At 40.7% G+C, this 18563-nt stretch overlaps 1 protein-coding gene across 1 annotated transcript in view; it reads left to right on the forward strand.

Moving 5' to 3' along the window:
* The window catches only part of LOC310951212 (ERC protein 2), a gene marked incomplete at both ends in the record, with an annotated part of 120614 nt that overhangs the window by 25307 nt on the left and 76744 nt on the right, over nt 1-18563 (forward strand). The window contains one exon of the mRNA XM_083919333.1: nt 9394-9557. Coding sequence (XP_083775459.1) covers nt 9394-9557 — 164 coding nt within the window. The remainder of the gene's footprint in view (nt 1-9393; nt 9558-18563) is intronic.

Consider the following 18563-nt stretch of genomic DNA (forward strand, 5'->3'; position numbering starts at 1 on the left):
GCTGTCTTTACCATCTGCTTTAGTGGTAATTAACTGAGTCACATAATCTGAGCTATAAAATTTTGATGCCACAGATAATGTTGTACTTACGGGTGTTGGCAGATATTAGTGGAGGTTTTTTTAATACCACCACTGTGCCATACGCCCAGTATGGCACAGGTATATGCTAAGTATATGCTTAGCCTTGTCCATCTCATATTGTATTTTGATATGCGCCTTAAACACAAAATAATTCATAATGCTGCTCCACCACCTTTGAAAGAATTTGTCTATCTCTGCTCTGAACGAATGGGCAGAGCTGCTAGAGCTACTAGATCCATCACAAGGGGGATTGTAGCCTCCCAAATCGCGCAATCAGCCTTCTCCTTTAGAGCTAAGGCATGGAACACTCTCCCAACCAGTCCCCAGCCTGGTCAGATGCGTACATGAACTCATGAAGCCTCTTGGATGAGAGGTGAAACGTCTTCCTAGACAAATAACCAAGTCCAGTTGCTTTTGACTGAAATTGCTTTGAGGATAACGATGACCTGGACAAATGAGAACATTCACAGGCACTTACAAGCATTCTAAAAAATGTTACAGATTTCCATGCTTTCTCACGTGAGGTAAAAAAAATGGATATTAAGAAATCAGTCTTGTCAGCACTAATTCAGCACTAATTATCAATCTGTACTCAGTATTGCTGCATATGGCCATAACTTCCATGATATTCATTTACTTTGTGTGTGTGTGTGTGTGTGTGTGTGTGTGTGTGTGTGTGTGTGTGTGTGTGTGTGTGTGTGTGTGTGTGTGTGTGTGTGTGTGTGTGTGTGTGTGTGTGTGTGTGTGTGTGTGTGTGTGCGTTCTTAATCTTGTTTCTTCCTGCCCAGGGACTGCAGATGGAAATTAGCTTTTAGCTAGAATCTAGTAAAAAATCATCTTTTTACACTATGTAACCAATTAATTTTCTACATGGTCCCTGAAACAAATAAACTAAACTAAACTAAATTTGTGAAGGTCGATTTACTTTGATTTAGTGATGATTTAGCATGTTCATCACTTGAGGCGAGCATTTTGCAGGTGGCCACCCCCCATCCCCCCCAAGACTCTAGGATCTAGACCTGAAGTCAGATCAAGGTTCCTACATAAATAACACAGCAACATAACATTTGATATGTTGCTCCTTGAAGAACGCCAGCAGAAGTGTTATTAGCAGCACGCCTTTAATGTACGTTTTGCGATGTAACAACATGTCTGTGTTTACAGAGAGCAGTATGCGGTATTTCAGTTTAACTTTCTCAGATGTGACCTCAAATATCTTGTGTTCTCTTTCATCAGCAGCGTTTGCAGCATGTCTGCCAGAAGACCTCCACTGAGTTTTGATTTTGAGGTTGAGTTGTAATGACTTGAGGAAGATATAAATGACTCAAAAGTGACTTGCTAACATCAACCATAATGACAGTGATGAATAGGGAAAACAATAGGAAAATAAAAAAACAATCCGGAGACGGAAAGAATCAAGGATAGATGGAGCGACAGGAGGAAGTAAGAAGTGAGAGAATAGAGTTGCTTGATGGATGTAGAAAGCTGTGGGCTTTTGTCAGTGAGTGATGCGATGGTACGGGGCGCTGTGGTCCCCGCTGGACTATTTTTGTTGCTCTTTCCTTGTTCTCTTTGCTGATTAATGGTTCATGTAGGTAGTGAGGCAGAGAAGAGATGTGGCCTCAACCTGGTTACACTCTGCCTGGTACTCTCCCCCTGCTATGTTCTCATTTTCTGTCTTTCTTTCTGCCTCATTCCCTTTTGCTCCCTCTGTCGATATTTTCTCTTCCGTTATGCTAGCTACCTCCATCTGTCTTCTGCCCCCCTCCTGCTATTTTCTTGCATACTTCTGCTTCTCCTCTATCCATTTTCTTCCCCAATCTATTGATATTACTGCAAGAAAGTGTGTATGTACAAATTAAGCTTAGGTGAGAACATGATGAACACATTGAAGACAACAGTGAGGTGGTTAGCATAAGCAAATGGAAAACAGTTCATGTTTTAGGCTGACCACTAATTATCAACTTCACATTTAACCCATGGGCCTCTTTTGATGAGCCTGTTGCAGACCAGTTATAATATGACCTCATCTGAACTCGACTGACCACGGTCACCACTCTCGAACACCATGATCCTGGGTTCCTGGGGTGGTGCGGTTTGGGATGCAGTGTGAGTAGCAAAGCGTCGGGCCCCCCAGAACAAACATGGTGCCGTCCAAAATAAAGCCCCCGCGAGTTCTTCGGAGGCCATGTGGAAAAGCCATAAAGTGGAGTTATAGGGGTCAGAATGGGGAAGAGATATTTAATGATTTACACAGGGAACGAGGTAAATATGTGCACAAACGAAAGAGTGGACAAACACAAGGGTTTGCACACAAAAACTTGCACATTTGTGTTGTCATGCATACCGCATACTTCAGCGTAAAAGATGCGTTAAGTTTGAGGACATCTAAACTTCATTTGTGTGATGGTTTATCCCACATAAAGGTCTCTGGAAAGTGTGTGTGCTCTCTCTGCATTTTTTCACGTTTTGTATTTTGGCACAATTTTAAAACAAAACAAAAAACATATAAACACAGGGAGTAATTAGGGCATTGCTTGGTCTGCCATCAGTCAGCGGCTGGTTAACCAGTAGGCAGTGAGGTGCTGATAGAGACAGCCAGAGACAATATTCTCCTTTCTTTTTGTTCTGACCTCCTCTCTCTTCAGGGTCACCCTGCTTTGCTCTGACCACTTAACCTATAATTTCATATAGACACACACACACACACACACACACACACACACACACACACACACACACACACACACACACACACACACACACACACACACACACACACACACACACACACACACACACACATACAAATATACACTTACACACTAAACATGTACAGTTTTACCACAAATGGTAAGACAATGTAACAATGTAATGTAATGGTGGTTGACTTTGGAAGTAGCAGTTTGCCAAAAAAATGTTAGCACAAGTAACATAAGAAATTGTTTCACTTGTTGATCAAGCAGAAATTAAGCTGATTTCAGGCACTGTACACTGCAGACCCGCAATCTCTCTGCACATGTTTGCAATAGTGACTTTTCACTGTGGTTTGACAGGAAATGGATTCCCTGGAAACAGGATGTAGCAACTGGCGTGTGGTGCTGGAAATGATCAGGAAAAATAATCAAAGAAGGTGCAAGTGTTAATGAGGGGGAACGCCTGCAGCGCCTCATCCTTTAAATGTGCGTGTGCGTGTGTGTGTGGTGTCCATCTCTGCTGGAGGAGGTAATGATGATGGATGGAGGGTGAACAAGGGAATGAGGCAGATGTGTGCAGTGAGGATACTTGGGGTGAGTCCCCTACATTTTCTGTGTCATATATCCATCATCTGATATAATACCAAGAGCATGACATGATTGACTTTCATGCTTTGGCAGAAAACATTCATTCATTCTGTTGACAAAGATCCTTTTGTTAGTGGATCTTGGGAGTTCTGTGTCTGTGCGTCTCTGTCCTTGTCCTTGTTTTTTTTTTTTTTTACATCTGCGCTTTCCCATGTTCCCTCTGTAGCCCGTGGGCAGACAGCTGTGTTGCCATGGTTTGATCCAAAGATGTCGGAGTGTACAATGAGACTGTGCCCCAAACTCCACCTCGCAGCCCCTGTTGTGAGGCAGTTTACATCCGCTTATTATCCAGAGCCAGCCCTGGGGTGATCTGTCTAATATACAATTCCTGATCAGAGCTCTAACTGTTGCCTTAACCCTGGATTTGATGACACACCTCAAACGACACCCAGCCTAAAAACCCAGGACAGAAAACGTCCCTCATTTCCGCACAGATCAACTCTGGTGTTGTCATGTCTGGTGCAGTCAGCTCAGGTGGAGAGGAAATCTTCTGTGTATGCATAATCTTGTAACACAGTATACGTGTGTGAGTATGTACGTGAAAAAACGAGAGAACCCAGAATCAGATCTGGGTCGTGGAGAAGCTCGACCCTTGTTCACACTCCCCCCTGCACCTGTGCACACACACATTCATGCCAAATTGCATTAATGTGCTCATATGAAAAAATCCCACTTTGGTCCTCATGCTGTTTAACCTCACAACCTTTCAACAGTGACCCCCTGACATCTAATGGAAGTTTCTATTGCCTCATCTGGAAACTATGGATAATTAAACGCTACTCATTCTCACATCTGTATGAGTAAAAGACACCCATTGTCAGGTGCTTATACACCATCTGTGAATACTGTAAACATACGGTATGTATTTAATAAGTTGGATTAGTCATTGTTTTTATTCACCTTTCACCAACCTGTAATAATGCGGACATTATTTTTATTTTTTTAGTCAAAATGAAAGCAAGACTAACAGCAACTGGCTATCTACATTCATTCTCTCTCTTCCTCATCACATGAGAGTGTGTTGGTTTCTCTTTGATGCAATAAAAAGGAGATATTTGAATGATTATAGCTGATATAGGAGACTTTCTGGTGGTCTAACATTATGTTAAAATGAGACAGCTTTCCTTCTTTCAGTGATACAATCCAGACTTGGCCACATTAATGCTAGACAAACATGAATTAACCGAACATTATTTCATAAATTTAGATGATTAATTTCACAGCACAGGTCGTTAAATAAATTACATCGGCTGCTCTGTGCTGTATTTATACAGGCTGGCTGGAAGTCAAACAGCCAGAGAAGTGAATAGCTCACACAGCTGTGTGTAGTGCATCACAGCAGCCTGAGCAGACCCGAGTTCAGACGCCCCATACGCCACAACAGACCTACGCTTGGGATTTTAACTTTTATGGTGGTGTTGTCAGCTGAAGTGGAATTCATACTTATTCTTTGAACAGAAACAAAGAGTGAAAGTCATGGTGTGTGTGTGTGTGTGTGTGTGTGTGTGTGTGTGTGTGTGTGTGTGTGTGTGTGTGTGTGTGTGTGTGTGTGTGTGTGTGTGTGTGTGTGTGTGTGTGTGTGTGTGTGTGTGTGTGTGTGTGTGTGTGTGTATAGTATGTAAAAGACAGAAATACTTAAAGAGCTACAGAAACAGACAGGAGATAAGAGATCATATTAGGAATGTTTTTCTGGTCAACTTATGACTGTATTTACACCCAAGTGGGTGAGTGAGAGTGCAACTGTCAGTGTGTGAATATGAAAGTATTAGTGCATCCCCAGGCTTTTGCTGTGGTTTCCCCATCGTCTCTGGTTCTGCCGTTTGACTGTGGTCTTCTCATATAGTCCCTGTGTTGTTTATTACGGCCCAGAGCCGATGCTGGGCCTGATACCTTTGCAGATTCGCCTGCCAGAAAAACTTTTATGATGAAATGTGAGGCAGGAAAAAGGGAGGTGAGGACAAACAGAGAGGCTGTTTTCTTTAAGCCTCTGTTTTACTTTGCTAACCAGTGTCCAGAATCCACATTTGGCTGTCATTGCAATAATGAGAGTGGAAGTCAAGGAGAATGAGTGTGTTTTTGTTTGTTCATAGTTGCATGTTAGTTGATACTTATACATACTATACTGTATGTGTGTGTGGTCCATAGAGTGGTTAGTAGTCCGTTACTATTGGTTTCAAGAAATATCCCAAAGAACTAATAGTTATGCAACTATGAAGTCTTGAAAACATATCAAGGTCATTTTTTTTAATTATATGGTGCTGATTGCCGGCCTGGAAAGCTGTGGGGTTTTGGGGGGAAGATGGTGTGATAAAGATGTATTTTCAATTAATCTTTTCTGAGGAACGCCTCAATGAAATGTGCAGTGTCCCTTTTTGAACTGGGTCAGACTGGACAGCAGTGGGCCCCTCTATTTCTTTCCCTCACTTTTCACTTTCTCTCACATTTTCTTTCATACACTAAACAAAAAAAAAAGCTAACAAAATACGATGTGCTCCCCAGTGTCCAGTTGCATAAGCAGAATTAATACCCCAGCCAGTTCTGCTTTGTGTGCTATCGCTTTCACATGGAAACACACAGAAATGCGTGAACCTACAGAGTCATAGCTGGGAAATGTGAGCCTGTCCAAAAATCAGCCTGGATTGAGGACTTTAGGGACTTTCTCACACCGGCGCATCACTTTGTCTCACCACGGGAACCGCACCTTTAAACGGCAATAGGAAAACTCCTGGAGAGTTTGGAGCATGTCTGGAGCGTTGAATGAGAGGTAGTAGTGGCGGGTTGAAAGGGAGAGGTGTTGTTGGAAGATGACATTAAGAAGAACGGCACTAGGGGGAAAGGAAAATTGGAGAGGAAATTGAAGGAGAAGCGAAAGGTTAATCACCTTGACTTGTTAGCTGTCTATCATCTCAGCATGAGTGCAAGCTGATAAAGCCAAAGAGTATTTCCTGTACCGACCTGCTGATGGAGTAGTAGTTGTAGCCAGTGGAGGAGCCGCAGGTCAATGGTGTTAATGTGCTCTGAAGAATTCCCATCATCTCTCTCCACCTTCTCACACTCTTTCATTTATCCCTCTACTTGCTTTCATCCTGTTCTCCATCCTTTCATCCCTCCCTCCTCATCTGTCCATCTCTCCCTCCTTGTTTTTCATGTACTGTGCCTGGCAGCTGTGAGTGCTTTAAGAGGGTATTAGCAGGGCGTCTGTACAGTACTATCACAGCTTAGTGGGCCAGTACAGGTGAGACAGCAGGGATTTCCTGTTAGGCCTCTCTGCTACATTCTTTCTAAATTGCTCCTTGCCAGGTGGAGTTGGGGGTTGGGGGGGGGGGGGGGGGGCAGTCTCTCTTTCTCCCTTATTCTGTCTCATTCACACAGTGGCAAACTCGCACGCACGCACACACACACACACACACACACACACACACACACACACACACACACACACACACACACACACACACACACACACACACACACACACACACACACACACACACACTCATGCAGCAGCACATGGGCACAGCATAGGATGATGTGCATGTGCTAACATACCGTACGTATAAAGGATTAGTGGTTCCACTAGTTTGTGTGTGTGTGTGTGTGTGTGCGTGTGTGTGTGCACCAGTGTGTACTGGGAAGGACAGAGCAGGGCTTAGTATTAGACTCTGGTTGTCTGCCAGAGGAGCAATATGAGATAAATACTTCACCATCTTACACCTGGGGGTCCTGGCCTGCTTCTAATGCTACTGCTTGAGAGGAGCCCTGTGTGTGTCTGCGGCCTTCATGGTGCACACTCATTTTATACAAGTACATACACACAGACAGACAAGTACAAACTAATTGTGGCCCCCCCCACAGCTATACCTCTCAATTGTGTTCTCAGTGTATCTGTTGTGTTGTGTGTAGCTGTAAGTGCCATATTATTGTTCATGGTTAGTCACTAAAATACTTCCAACAAGTGGTGGGAGAAATATTCAGGTCCACATATGTACATACTAAGTCTATCACAATTCACATAATATTAATGTTAAATAAAGATTAATGAATCCTCTTAAAATGTGCTGGAAGATGTATTTTTGATTAATGGAGAGAACAATGCAGGCTAGCTGTTCCCCTGCCTCCAGGTGCTAAGCTAATTGCCTCCCTGTATTGATCTCATGACTGTTTGATTTTCCCAAAATATTGAACTATTTATTTAATGTAAAGGAAATAGGGGTGCACAATTATTCACATTTTTGTTGAAATTGTAATATGAACTTATCTGGCTATATCCAAATAGCAATCTCTTAAAGGCAAAATATGTGTCAAAAAACATTCTGAATTAAGTATTGTGGTATCGCTTTGTTTGGTACAGGTCCTTGAAAAAAAACACAGCATGATCATTTTATTCTAATATATTTGTGAATCATCAGTCAAAATAAGGGCTGCTGTGTGGCAACTAATTTGAACTATTTTGTATACTGTTGGTTATGCTTAATTTACAGTTCAACAGTGCATCATATTTTATGTGCTCATTATAGGCTTTTAAACCCTCAATATTCAAAGTAGCTATACAGTTACTGTGAAATAGATACTGTGGAGTAACAATTTTTTTCCTCTTAAGTGTATTGGTCTACAAATAAGTAGCATAAAGCTGAAAACTTGACATATCTTGTACTTTGATACAGTTCTTAAGTGAATGGACTTAGTTACTTTCCACCTCTACTCCCTCCCTTTATGAATCTCCTTACATGCCCTGTGAAATAGTTGAGAGATGAGCTGAAGAGTACAACAGAGTCTGTGCTTTAAGTGTTTTCACACATCCCCTGCTTGTCCAAGTGAGACTTATAAAAATGACTGTTAACAAGTCCTCCCTTACTGCTTCCCTTTATCTACAGTATGTGTGTGTGCGTGTCTCTTGAATTCATATTAACACAGGCACAATTCAAAATTCAGTTCAAATGGGTTCGCTCATTGCGCCATGGCAAAAAGTGCTGGAAATATAATCAGAGGTTGAAGAGCAATAGAGGAGCGCACAGTCTTTTCAGCTGAGAGTGTGTGTGTGTGTGTGTGTGTGTGTGTGTGTGTGTGTGTGTGTGTGTGTGTGTGTGTGTGTGTGTGTGTGTGTGTGTGTGTGTGTGTGTGTGTGTGTGTGTGTGTGCGTGTGTGTGTGTGTGTGTGTGTATGTGTGTGTGTGTGTGTGTCACTGTAGGCAGAGCAGTAGAACACTGATAGATGTCCAATAAGACGTTCTGGAGTGAGTTCACATATCACTCATCTCATTCCACGCAGCCAGATACAGAGGACTTTAATGTGTGAGTATGAAGTGTGTGAGCAGTCTGATCTATGGCAGCACTGGCTCAATCACGTAGCGCTCTCAATAACAAATGATGGGACAGGCTCCAGGCTCCTGGTCTTTCACACACACACACACACACACACACACACACACACACACACACACACACACACACACACACACACACACACACACACACACACACACACACACACACACACACACACACACACATATTACGGACAGTAGGTCAAAGTAGAACTTTTACTACTTCAAATGTCAACAACTAAATGTGTTGAGACATATGGTGTAACCTTTGAGTCGTTTATTTCTTCCTATTTTTTAAGTGTTTCTATTTTTCAGTCTCTTTTCCTGTCCTCCAGTCTAGTTTCCTGTCTATTGCAGTCTACTGCAGATTACAGTCAGCCTATATGCTTGCCTGTCCATCTATCTGTCTGTCTGAACTGTATGAATATTGTGTTATATTACTGACTCTTATTTCCTCTTTTCTCTCTGGTTGTCTGACTCTCTGTCTACCTATCTATTATTATAAGTAGTTTGTGTTGTACAGCAGCTCCATTGAGATCTTTGTCTGATATGTCGGTTAAACTCCCCGTTGGTTTGTCCCTTGTGTCTCTGTCTTGACTTCTTATCTGCTTATCTAAACTTCCTGTTTTGGACTTATCTAGGTAGATGCTCTGCGGGTTCGTCTGGAGGAGAAGGAGCAGTTCCTGACCAAGAAGACCAAGCAGCTGCAGGACCTGACTGATGAAAAGAGCACATTAACAGGAGAGATCAGAGACATGAAGGACATGCTAGATGTCAAGGAGCGGAAGGTTAATGTCCTGCAGAAGAAGGTAAGTGAGTCAAGGGTTCACTCCTAGTGACAAACCCACAAAGAATTATCACCCAATAACATATCACTGTTGTGTTTTCAGCCTGTTCAGCTGCCTCATAAGGGCAAAAAAAATGTAAAATGAATACAGCTTTAACAAAGTTAACAAGTCCTGAATTTAGTCGGGATTAGGTTTAGTTACATTCAACAAAGAAAAACTCTTTAAATTAGTCCTTTTCCATCCTACATTTTCCAGGAAAAAACTATTGCTCATTGAATTAAATCATATTGGAAATTATGTAAATTCATTTTCAGTTCTGGTTCTGGACACATGATCATATTTCTGGCATCGTGAATAGGCAGTGTGCCTCAGATCTGCTGCTCACAGGTGATCGTTATTACATATGGTTTTCTAAGATACCTTGCAGCATCCAATAATGTAATAATTTCCTGAGAGTTAACCTGATCGGTAATAAAACCTAATAATGTAATATGTTGACCAATAATGTAATAAAAGGTCCTGACTGACATTGTAAAAATTTTACTGATAATGTGTTTTTAAAAAAAAAGTCTAGGGCTGTGCCCAAATCAGGTATTTTGTGTATATTTGTTCTTTTTTTTATATAAACCATCTAGCAATCAGAAAATTAATTGGCATGGATTCCAGTGATCATTTTGACCACATTAACAGTCAAAATATGGTCCAATGCCACAGTCGAGGCCCGTCACAGTTTTCATAACTGAAAATAATTTTAAACTGCTCAACGGGTGGTGAACCAGCCGCAAGCTTAATAGCATCCCTCGCCTTGACCTTGCCGCTTCCTGGGGCTGTGGACTTGATGCTCGCTCATGCCCTGATAAAATATAAAAATATAAATAATGTGCACACTGATTGACACAAAAAAAAAAAACGATGGCTCAACTTGAGGAATTTCAAGTCAACTGAGGGGTCACCAACAGATGATTTAACTGATCCACTATCACTGGGCAGCCCTGAAAAAATGACCCAGAGTTTTTGGTAAAATTTTATTATAATAACAGTCAGGACATGCTATTATCTTACTGGTCAAGTTATTCCATTATTGGGTTTTATTAATTAATTGTATTACATTTTCAGGAAATTATGACATTATTGGGTGCTACATACCCTCCCGTCTAATTGTGTTCTATACCCAGAGCAGCACACACACACACACACACATATTCACACACTTGCAAGGCATGTCTCAGAGGCCTTAATGACCTTTACTGGGTTCGCTTTTTAGACAGGGCCTGTGGCCACCTGTGGCGCGCATGTTGGCAATTCCTCTATAGACCAATTACACACACATAAAGGTTCCCTCTCAATGTCCTTGTTTCCTCTCATGTCCTCAAATTAGATCTCCCTCTCTCTCCTCCCACTTGCTGTGTTTAATGAAAAAGGGCTCTAAAGGTCTGCAGTGCCATGAATCCGTGTGTATGCATGTGTATGTGTGTTTGGATATGTTCAAATAAATTATAATGTTTGTGTGACCTCAGGGTGTTTCTGTGTTGGAAGTGTCAAGATGAGCTTTACATGCTTCCTGTGCTGTACTCCGTTAGGTTCCACCTGAGATTAGGTTGAAAATGACTTGGCAATATGGCTGATTTCACACTGGCCATCTTATTTATTGATGTTTTGTCATCTGTCTCTTTGCAGAAAGCCTCTCTCATCTTCTGTTTCTATGTGTTTCTCCTCTTTTTTCTCTATAGGGGTGTTTATACAGAAAAGCCGTCACATTGGCGGCCAGGCAAAGGCGGAAATTTGACGTCCTGTCTATGTGAAACCGTTGCGTAATATTTCTCTTTTCTTAAAAGCCGGCTTTCTTAAATAGACATAGCCTAAAAATGTGACGTGATATGAAGCACAAAGTTGCGCTCCTGTTTTTGTGGTCACTGACCATGTTGAATATTTTTCAAGTTCTTTAATTTGCTGATCACTTGTTTCTTCTCCCTACGAAAAACCACATTGGCAAAGTTCCAATCGCTCATCTTGACGGTCGATATTTTGTTGACATGATGACCAGGTGATGACTTGTCTCTCTTTTCTGTGATCACCTGTTTCCTGCTTTTAAAACTCCCGGCTGTGGGTTGCACAACAGTTTGCGTGATCAGCACCTCCGCCTAATGTGCCAGCAAGCCGCAAAACTATATTTACATAGAAATCGAGCCTCCAATATGTGTAGGGTCGAGCCTGCACATTGGGGTACAAAATCAGGCCGGCAATATGCTGCAATCTGCCTGACCTCTCCTCACACATACAGTGTTGCTCTTTAAACCCTTCCTCATTCATCATGCTACATTTTAAAAAATACAGCAGTGATGGTCAGCAATGCGTAGTGACACTGTTTTTTTTCATGTGTTAATGTGATGAGATAATGTGAATGAAATAAGTGATATTTGAATGAAGAACCAGGGCAGGTATTTTCCACATACATTTTACACAGTGAACTGACAGGTGTTTCACTCCATTAGCCACACAGTATACACTGACCACAATCTATTTGTTTTCCAAAACTTCCTATTTCCCATAAGTCCCTGTGGGCTATAACTTACAGTCCTGTGTCTCAAGGGAAAGGCAGGAGTGGAGCTAGAGCAGGACTCAAAGCTGGTTTTGTTTCTGGGCTTTCTCATACACTCTAAGTTGCTGCTGGCTTCATATGAAATAAACCAACAAGCTCTGTGTGTTTGAAGTCTTTGCAGGCAGCATGAATTCCTCCCCAGACACAAATCTAAATGCCAACGATGTATTACCTAACCACAGGGTGATTGCATGTTCTTCAGCAATGACTATGATGATCCTACATCCAGCAAATCAAATGTGTTGAGGCTGATGAATGTGAAGCTCAATTTAGGAACCTAATTTAGCATTACAACTCTCAGAGTTTGCCTTTGCTGACACTTTAATTCAGCATTATGCCATTTTGAAATGTTAGTAGCTCTAATGACAAAACCTTGTTCTTCCACGGCTACCCAATGCAACTTTTGTTTTGTCAAAACTAATAATCAACAGACAGGAAAATGCAAATGCCCAAAAAACACCCTTGTAACTTTACTGTGCGCATTGGAACCGTTATCACTGAAAGTAGCTACTTTAATCATTAAAGAAAACACTCATACATCAAAACAATACATACTAAAAAGTAAAGCAAGAGCCTACAGGGACTGGACTGTTAGAGGGGGGTAGAAAATCATTCATTCGGAAGTTCTGTCATGCTTGTTAAAGACACAGGAATACATAGCAATGCTCCTCCTCCTCCTCCTCCTCCTCCTCCTCCTCCTCCTCCTCCTCCTCCTCCTCCTCCTCCTCAGTTAAATAGGTTATTGTTGTATTTGCTTAAACTCCAAAAGAGTTGTTGATGGATGAGAAGACTGTGAGACAGCGGAGGATCTGTTGCTTTGTACAGGACCGCTTGCTTCTCCAATTCCCCGATTTCGCTCTTTAAATAGAAATGTAATGTACCTGCTGCAGGTGCATCTGGCTTTTAAATAGAATTGGAGATGACCCTGTGATTGATTTTATTGAGAGAACACCAAGGTTTAATTGGTAGACTAAATACGACCTCCTTTGCCTTGTGCGCCTTACTTTGCGCCTAGAATATGCTTCATTTAACTAGCAAAAGTAAAGTTGGACACGCCCTTAATGCCCTTGCGCCATGCACTTTAGACCATGTGGTATAGATCATCTAAATATGGCCTGTAGTGTTTAGGTCTTACAGTTGACTTCATGTTAATATGTGGAAATATTCTGTTATCAAATCATAATTTATATATTTTTCAAATTACTTGAGCTATTCTACAATCTTTCAATGTACCCCCAGTCAACTGCATAAATATCCCCTGGGGTACAAGTACCCCTGGTTGGGAAACACTGGCCTATTGTATTAATACTAGCATGAAATGTAACCAAAGCTAACCAAACCAAACCAAAAGATAATGCGAAAAAAACAAAACAGAACTAAACAATACTTATCAAACAATGAGCAAAAAACTATACAATACTTATCAGATAATGAGCAAAAACAAAAATGCAATACTTATCAACAATAACTTAAATAAGTGGGATCATTTTCACTTTATATATGCATGTGGCTGATATGCAGGTGGACATAGTGCAAGTAGTGCAACATTAAATGCAAAGTATACTGTTGTGAGATAGATAATTTAAAGATGTTGAAAGGTGTAGTCACGGGACCCCCGGTTAAGGTGCATACCACATAATTGCAACGTCCTTGACGCGGTTTCGACTTAAGAATATTGCTGCACGTTCTCCCCCTATCTCTCACCCCTTGTTTTCTCTCTATCTCTCTGTCTATCAGCTTTCAGTTAAGGCATCATGCCATAGAATAACCTAGAAAAAATAAGAGACCACCAAGACATTGTAGTGTGGTCCAGCTCATTTTGATCTTCAGTCACAAAATTTGGGTTGTGAATTAGCAGTAACAAATCCATTTGTCAACATACTGTCAACGGCATATTTTATAGGGCATCTTTCTTCAGTAGACAATAGTTCCAATAAAAACGGTTAGGTCCCTGTTGGGTTACCCAGAGTAAGCAGGCTATTATTTCTGGAGTAAGATGTTCGTGTAGTTTTTAAAATTTACTTTTTTAATGCTGGGAGCACCAAATATGGAATTTCATTAATCTGTTGTATTTGGGTGGTGCCAGAAAACCTGGCCAAATAATACTGAAACTTTCTTTTTTTCTAGATATCTTCATAGGACATGAGAAAATATCTTCTTTGTAATTTGTGTGAACCAACCCTGTAGTGTGTTATGACTAATAATTCCATGGTAGTATTTCTAAACAGTGGGTCTTTTTCTAGGATACTATGTAGCTTGGAAGCATAACTTGTTTCCTCCCCGGTTTCATATCGTACAAGTCATTGCAGCCCAATTGTAAAAGACATTGACTTAGCTTGTTTGAAGTCTTCCCAGGACAGGATAAAGCTTTCCCTGACACTTCCTGTATTTTAATATCAAGGGTACATTTTCCCCAATAAAGGGGGACTTTCTTGATCAGACAAAACATTCCAGATGCAGAAAAGCAAAGACGGGTTGGGGATCAGCTGGGTGTTGGACAGCAGAGAAGCTTATAAAAGGCCTTTGAATATGAACAAGGACTGTTGTTGCTTTCATGACACAATGGGGCGAGGTTTCGCTTAGATCATTTAAAAGTCAATTGAGTTCTTGGCCTCCAACTCGTAAAATTATCAGCTCTGAATGAGTCAACCAAACACAGTTCATATGGCTATTAATCTCTTGAATATGCTCCTCCACTGATGAAAAGATTCAATATGTATACCAGACCCACACAGACGCACATGGACATGTGTCCTCCTCCCGCACAGTTTTGAGGGTAAAGATGATGTCTGTGTTATTACGACAAGCTCTCTATCTTCACTACAAACAATTCCAATTTCCAACCACACAGTGTCGGTGATGATGTCACAGGCTGATGACGGATCAGTGTGATAATGTGTTTTTCCTTTTGTTTGTCTGTGTGTGTGTGTGTGTGTGTGGGTGTTTGTGTGTGGGTGCAAACGTGCTCTCTTTCCGGTCATAAGGAATTGACATCTGGAAAGCTTAGAGCAACAACTGTCTGTAGGATTTTTATGTGGGTGTAATACCAAATGGAACGGAAGACTACTAAAAAAAGAAATGTAAATCTGGTGTATCAAACTTTAGTTTGTGAACCTCTTCATTTTGCGGTTTTGTATTCTTTGACTAGTAAATCATACCTTTCTACCCTTGTCCTGTGTTGTTTTAGATGTTTAGAATCATTCAGTTTACAGTTTTCTTTTTACAGTGCACAGTGTTTACAGTCTCTTTTTTTTATTTGTTTCTACATATAATGCTCATTTTCAGGTATGTACTTGTTTGCAGGGTTTCTACTAGAAAATGTTTACATCCTTAAAAAAATCAAAATAAAATGGTCCTTTTAGACCGCATGTCTCTTTAAGCCCCCCTGCCAAAAAAGCTCAGACTGCTCTGATTGGTTAGCATTTCCAGGTCTTTCGCATATGTGCTTTCGGCGTCTCTGGACAACAATTGCAGCCAGGGAGTAACTGTGATGACACTGTAGCAGCACTTTCTACTTGTATATATATATTTATATATATTATATCTAGTTGTCACATCACAACTGTACAGAAGTCCTGGCGGCTCGTTTAAAGACACAGTTTTCTGAAAATGGGCTTTGTGCATTTCTCTGTGGATAGAGCGTTTTGATACTTTCATAGTATTTATATAGCACCTCAACCTGCTTTATAATAAAAAAGAAATGTGAATACAATATGGGAGTGCCATGAGACAACTTCATGTACATATAATTGAGAGTACTTCAGTGAAACCACACTTAGATCTGTTAGACTTCTCTGACTTTGAAGTTTAAAGCTTTGTTGCCCCCATCGGTCTTTGAAGTGTGGGACTTCTGACTGGTAAAGTGCCCCTCTTTAGCCTCTCTTTGGTGCTGCAATCACTTCTTTAATACAGTGAGTGATACTTTACATGCTGGAAAAATGACTCCCAGACTGGTGGGCAGATGAGTCACAGATAGACCAGTGCTAAACACTTTTGAAATCATTGTCTTGCACCACTGCAGAGACTATCTTAAATTGGAGCATGTATTACTCATTGGTGCCCTATTTTCTGTCTTGGGAGAGTTTTTATCTTTTCCTAGGGGCCTCTTCATGCCCAGTCACCATGACTTATAGCTTGGTACCGTGATGTCAGTGCTGTAGTTTGAGCCCTACATTGATCCTAATAGTTAGAGGCTGAATTTAACTAAAAATAATGAGGTCTTTAAATTAAAAACTAAAATTTGCAATGCAATGCATATGCTAGATTTGTGCGGGCGTTTTCGGTCTTACGTATCACAACGCAGAACAGTGGGAGCTCTGTTTGAGCCCTTGGTCTACGAGACCATGACCAATGCATAATGATGCATTTATTTATTTATTTTTTCATTTTTGGTTCCTATTTTTTTTTTCTTTCGCTGGGGGGGTAGGGGAGGTGGGAGGTACACATGCAGAGCCGGTTGTGGTGTGGTTTTGGCATACATGTGTTATTCATGTACAAACATTGTGGTCTTCTCAATCCATATTCATGCTTTTAAAAAGGCTGGCTGTGTGCATGGAAGTATAGTATCCCCTATCATGTTCCTTCCCTATAGCAACCACAGACAGAGAGATTCGATTACGTCTGCATCGGGCGTGTGTGTGCGTCTGCGTGTGTGTGTGTGTGTGTTAGTCTATACAGAAGGATGTCCTGTACACAAGGCTCTCTGTTAGTTATGATACTGTCTAGTAGGTCTCTGTTTCAGAGCACCCTCTGCCAGACTCTTTCAGCACTTGCTCTGGTCTGGTGTCATCAGCACGATGAGGCCTTTGGCTGCGAAGAAAAGTAGAGAGAGGGAGAGAGATATAAAGAGATGTTCCCTGGCCTTCTACATTTCCTCTGCCCCCCGCCCCCTTCCCACACACACACATACTTTGATGTCTCTCTGTAGAGTAATTACTCTCCCGTCTGTCCATTTTTTACAATTTTATGGGTTTTCACTATCGTTGAAATGCCCTCCATTTTCATGTCCCTTGTTGAATTAACGTATGCATACTGTGGAATGACCGAATTCTGATTAACTACTACTTTACCACTGTACCCATGCAGACTTATGGTGGGTCTTGTTTCCCCCCCCCCCAAAAAAAGGCGGTGCTCTCTTCTCTCTCTTTTCTCTTCCTCCTCCCACATGTTTTACACACTGCCCCAAAACAACACTGGCGCATTTGAGTTTGATGCATATGGATAGCGTGGGGAAGTGCTGCATGTTGATAGAAAGGAAAATATTAGTCCTGCATTGGCACATTGTTTATTGTGAATCGTGTGTCAGTATGTGTGTTTGTTAACAAGGCATTGCTTTAGTATAACAGACAATTATCTTTTTCTTCAATTTAAACTACTTCTTTAACAGTCATATCATAATAAGTGTGTGCCTAAAGGTCACTATGTCAACTGATGCACGCTGACAAGGGCTGGGTAACAAACCTCAAAATGCATTTTGATTACTGACTGAAATGTGACCACAGGTAAGAATATCAAGTTGGCATCAAATGCTTAGTCAGATTTTTAGTCTTGTTTGCAAAATCTTTGGCCAAAATGTATTGATCAGAATCAAGAAACTGTTAATTTTAAACTATGTTTTATCAATTTTTTGTTCTGCTACCTCCATTAAGAAAACACTTAATACTGATTGATTCTCATTGAGAAATGTGGCATATTTTGTTAATTAAAAAAAAAAAAATTCATATAAAAACAGGTTTATATTCCTCAAAATAAGGTATTGAAAAAAGTATCTGTACTGCATCTGAAGTATATTGTATTGGCATTTGTACTGAAAAATTCCAAAAGTTACGCAGCAAAGCCCTATAAAATATTACTACTAATATTTTTTGGTCTGCAACTAACAATCAATTAATCTGCAGATTATGATTAATTAATTGTTTGATCTATAAAAATGTCAGAAAACAGTGAAAGATGTCGTCCCAGTTTGTCCAAGGTGATGTCTTTAAATGTCTTCTTTTGTCAATACAAATCCCAAACATACTCAGTTTAATATGATATTAAACAGAGAAAAGCAGGAAATATCCATATTTGAGAGGCTGAAAGCAGCATTTTCTGTCTATTGACTAATCAGTAAGATTATAAAGTTGAGATGCATAGCTTGAATACCATTACTGAATATAAAAACTTTGCAACTAAAATGTTTATTTTCTTAAGCTGTCACCTCACTTCATGTAATAACATTGCAGAAACCAAACAGTGAATACCTAACCTAGATACATTCAAGGGTACACTAAGTATTCCAGGTGATTAATTATATGTGTGAAATAGCTGTATTTCTCAGAGATCCTTATAGATAACTCTTGCAAAAGTTCCTGCGCGTGAACATGTGTGTGATCTTGATAGATCTTGTGATGAGGCCACCAATGCCTTTCATCCTAATGGATTCCATC

The sequence above is a fragment of the Echiichthys vipera genome, assembly GCF_963691815.1.
Source record: "Echiichthys vipera genome assembly, chromosome: 9".
NCBI classification, from domain to species: Eukaryota; Metazoa; Chordata; class Actinopteri; order Perciformes; family Trachinidae; genus Echiichthys; species Echiichthys vipera.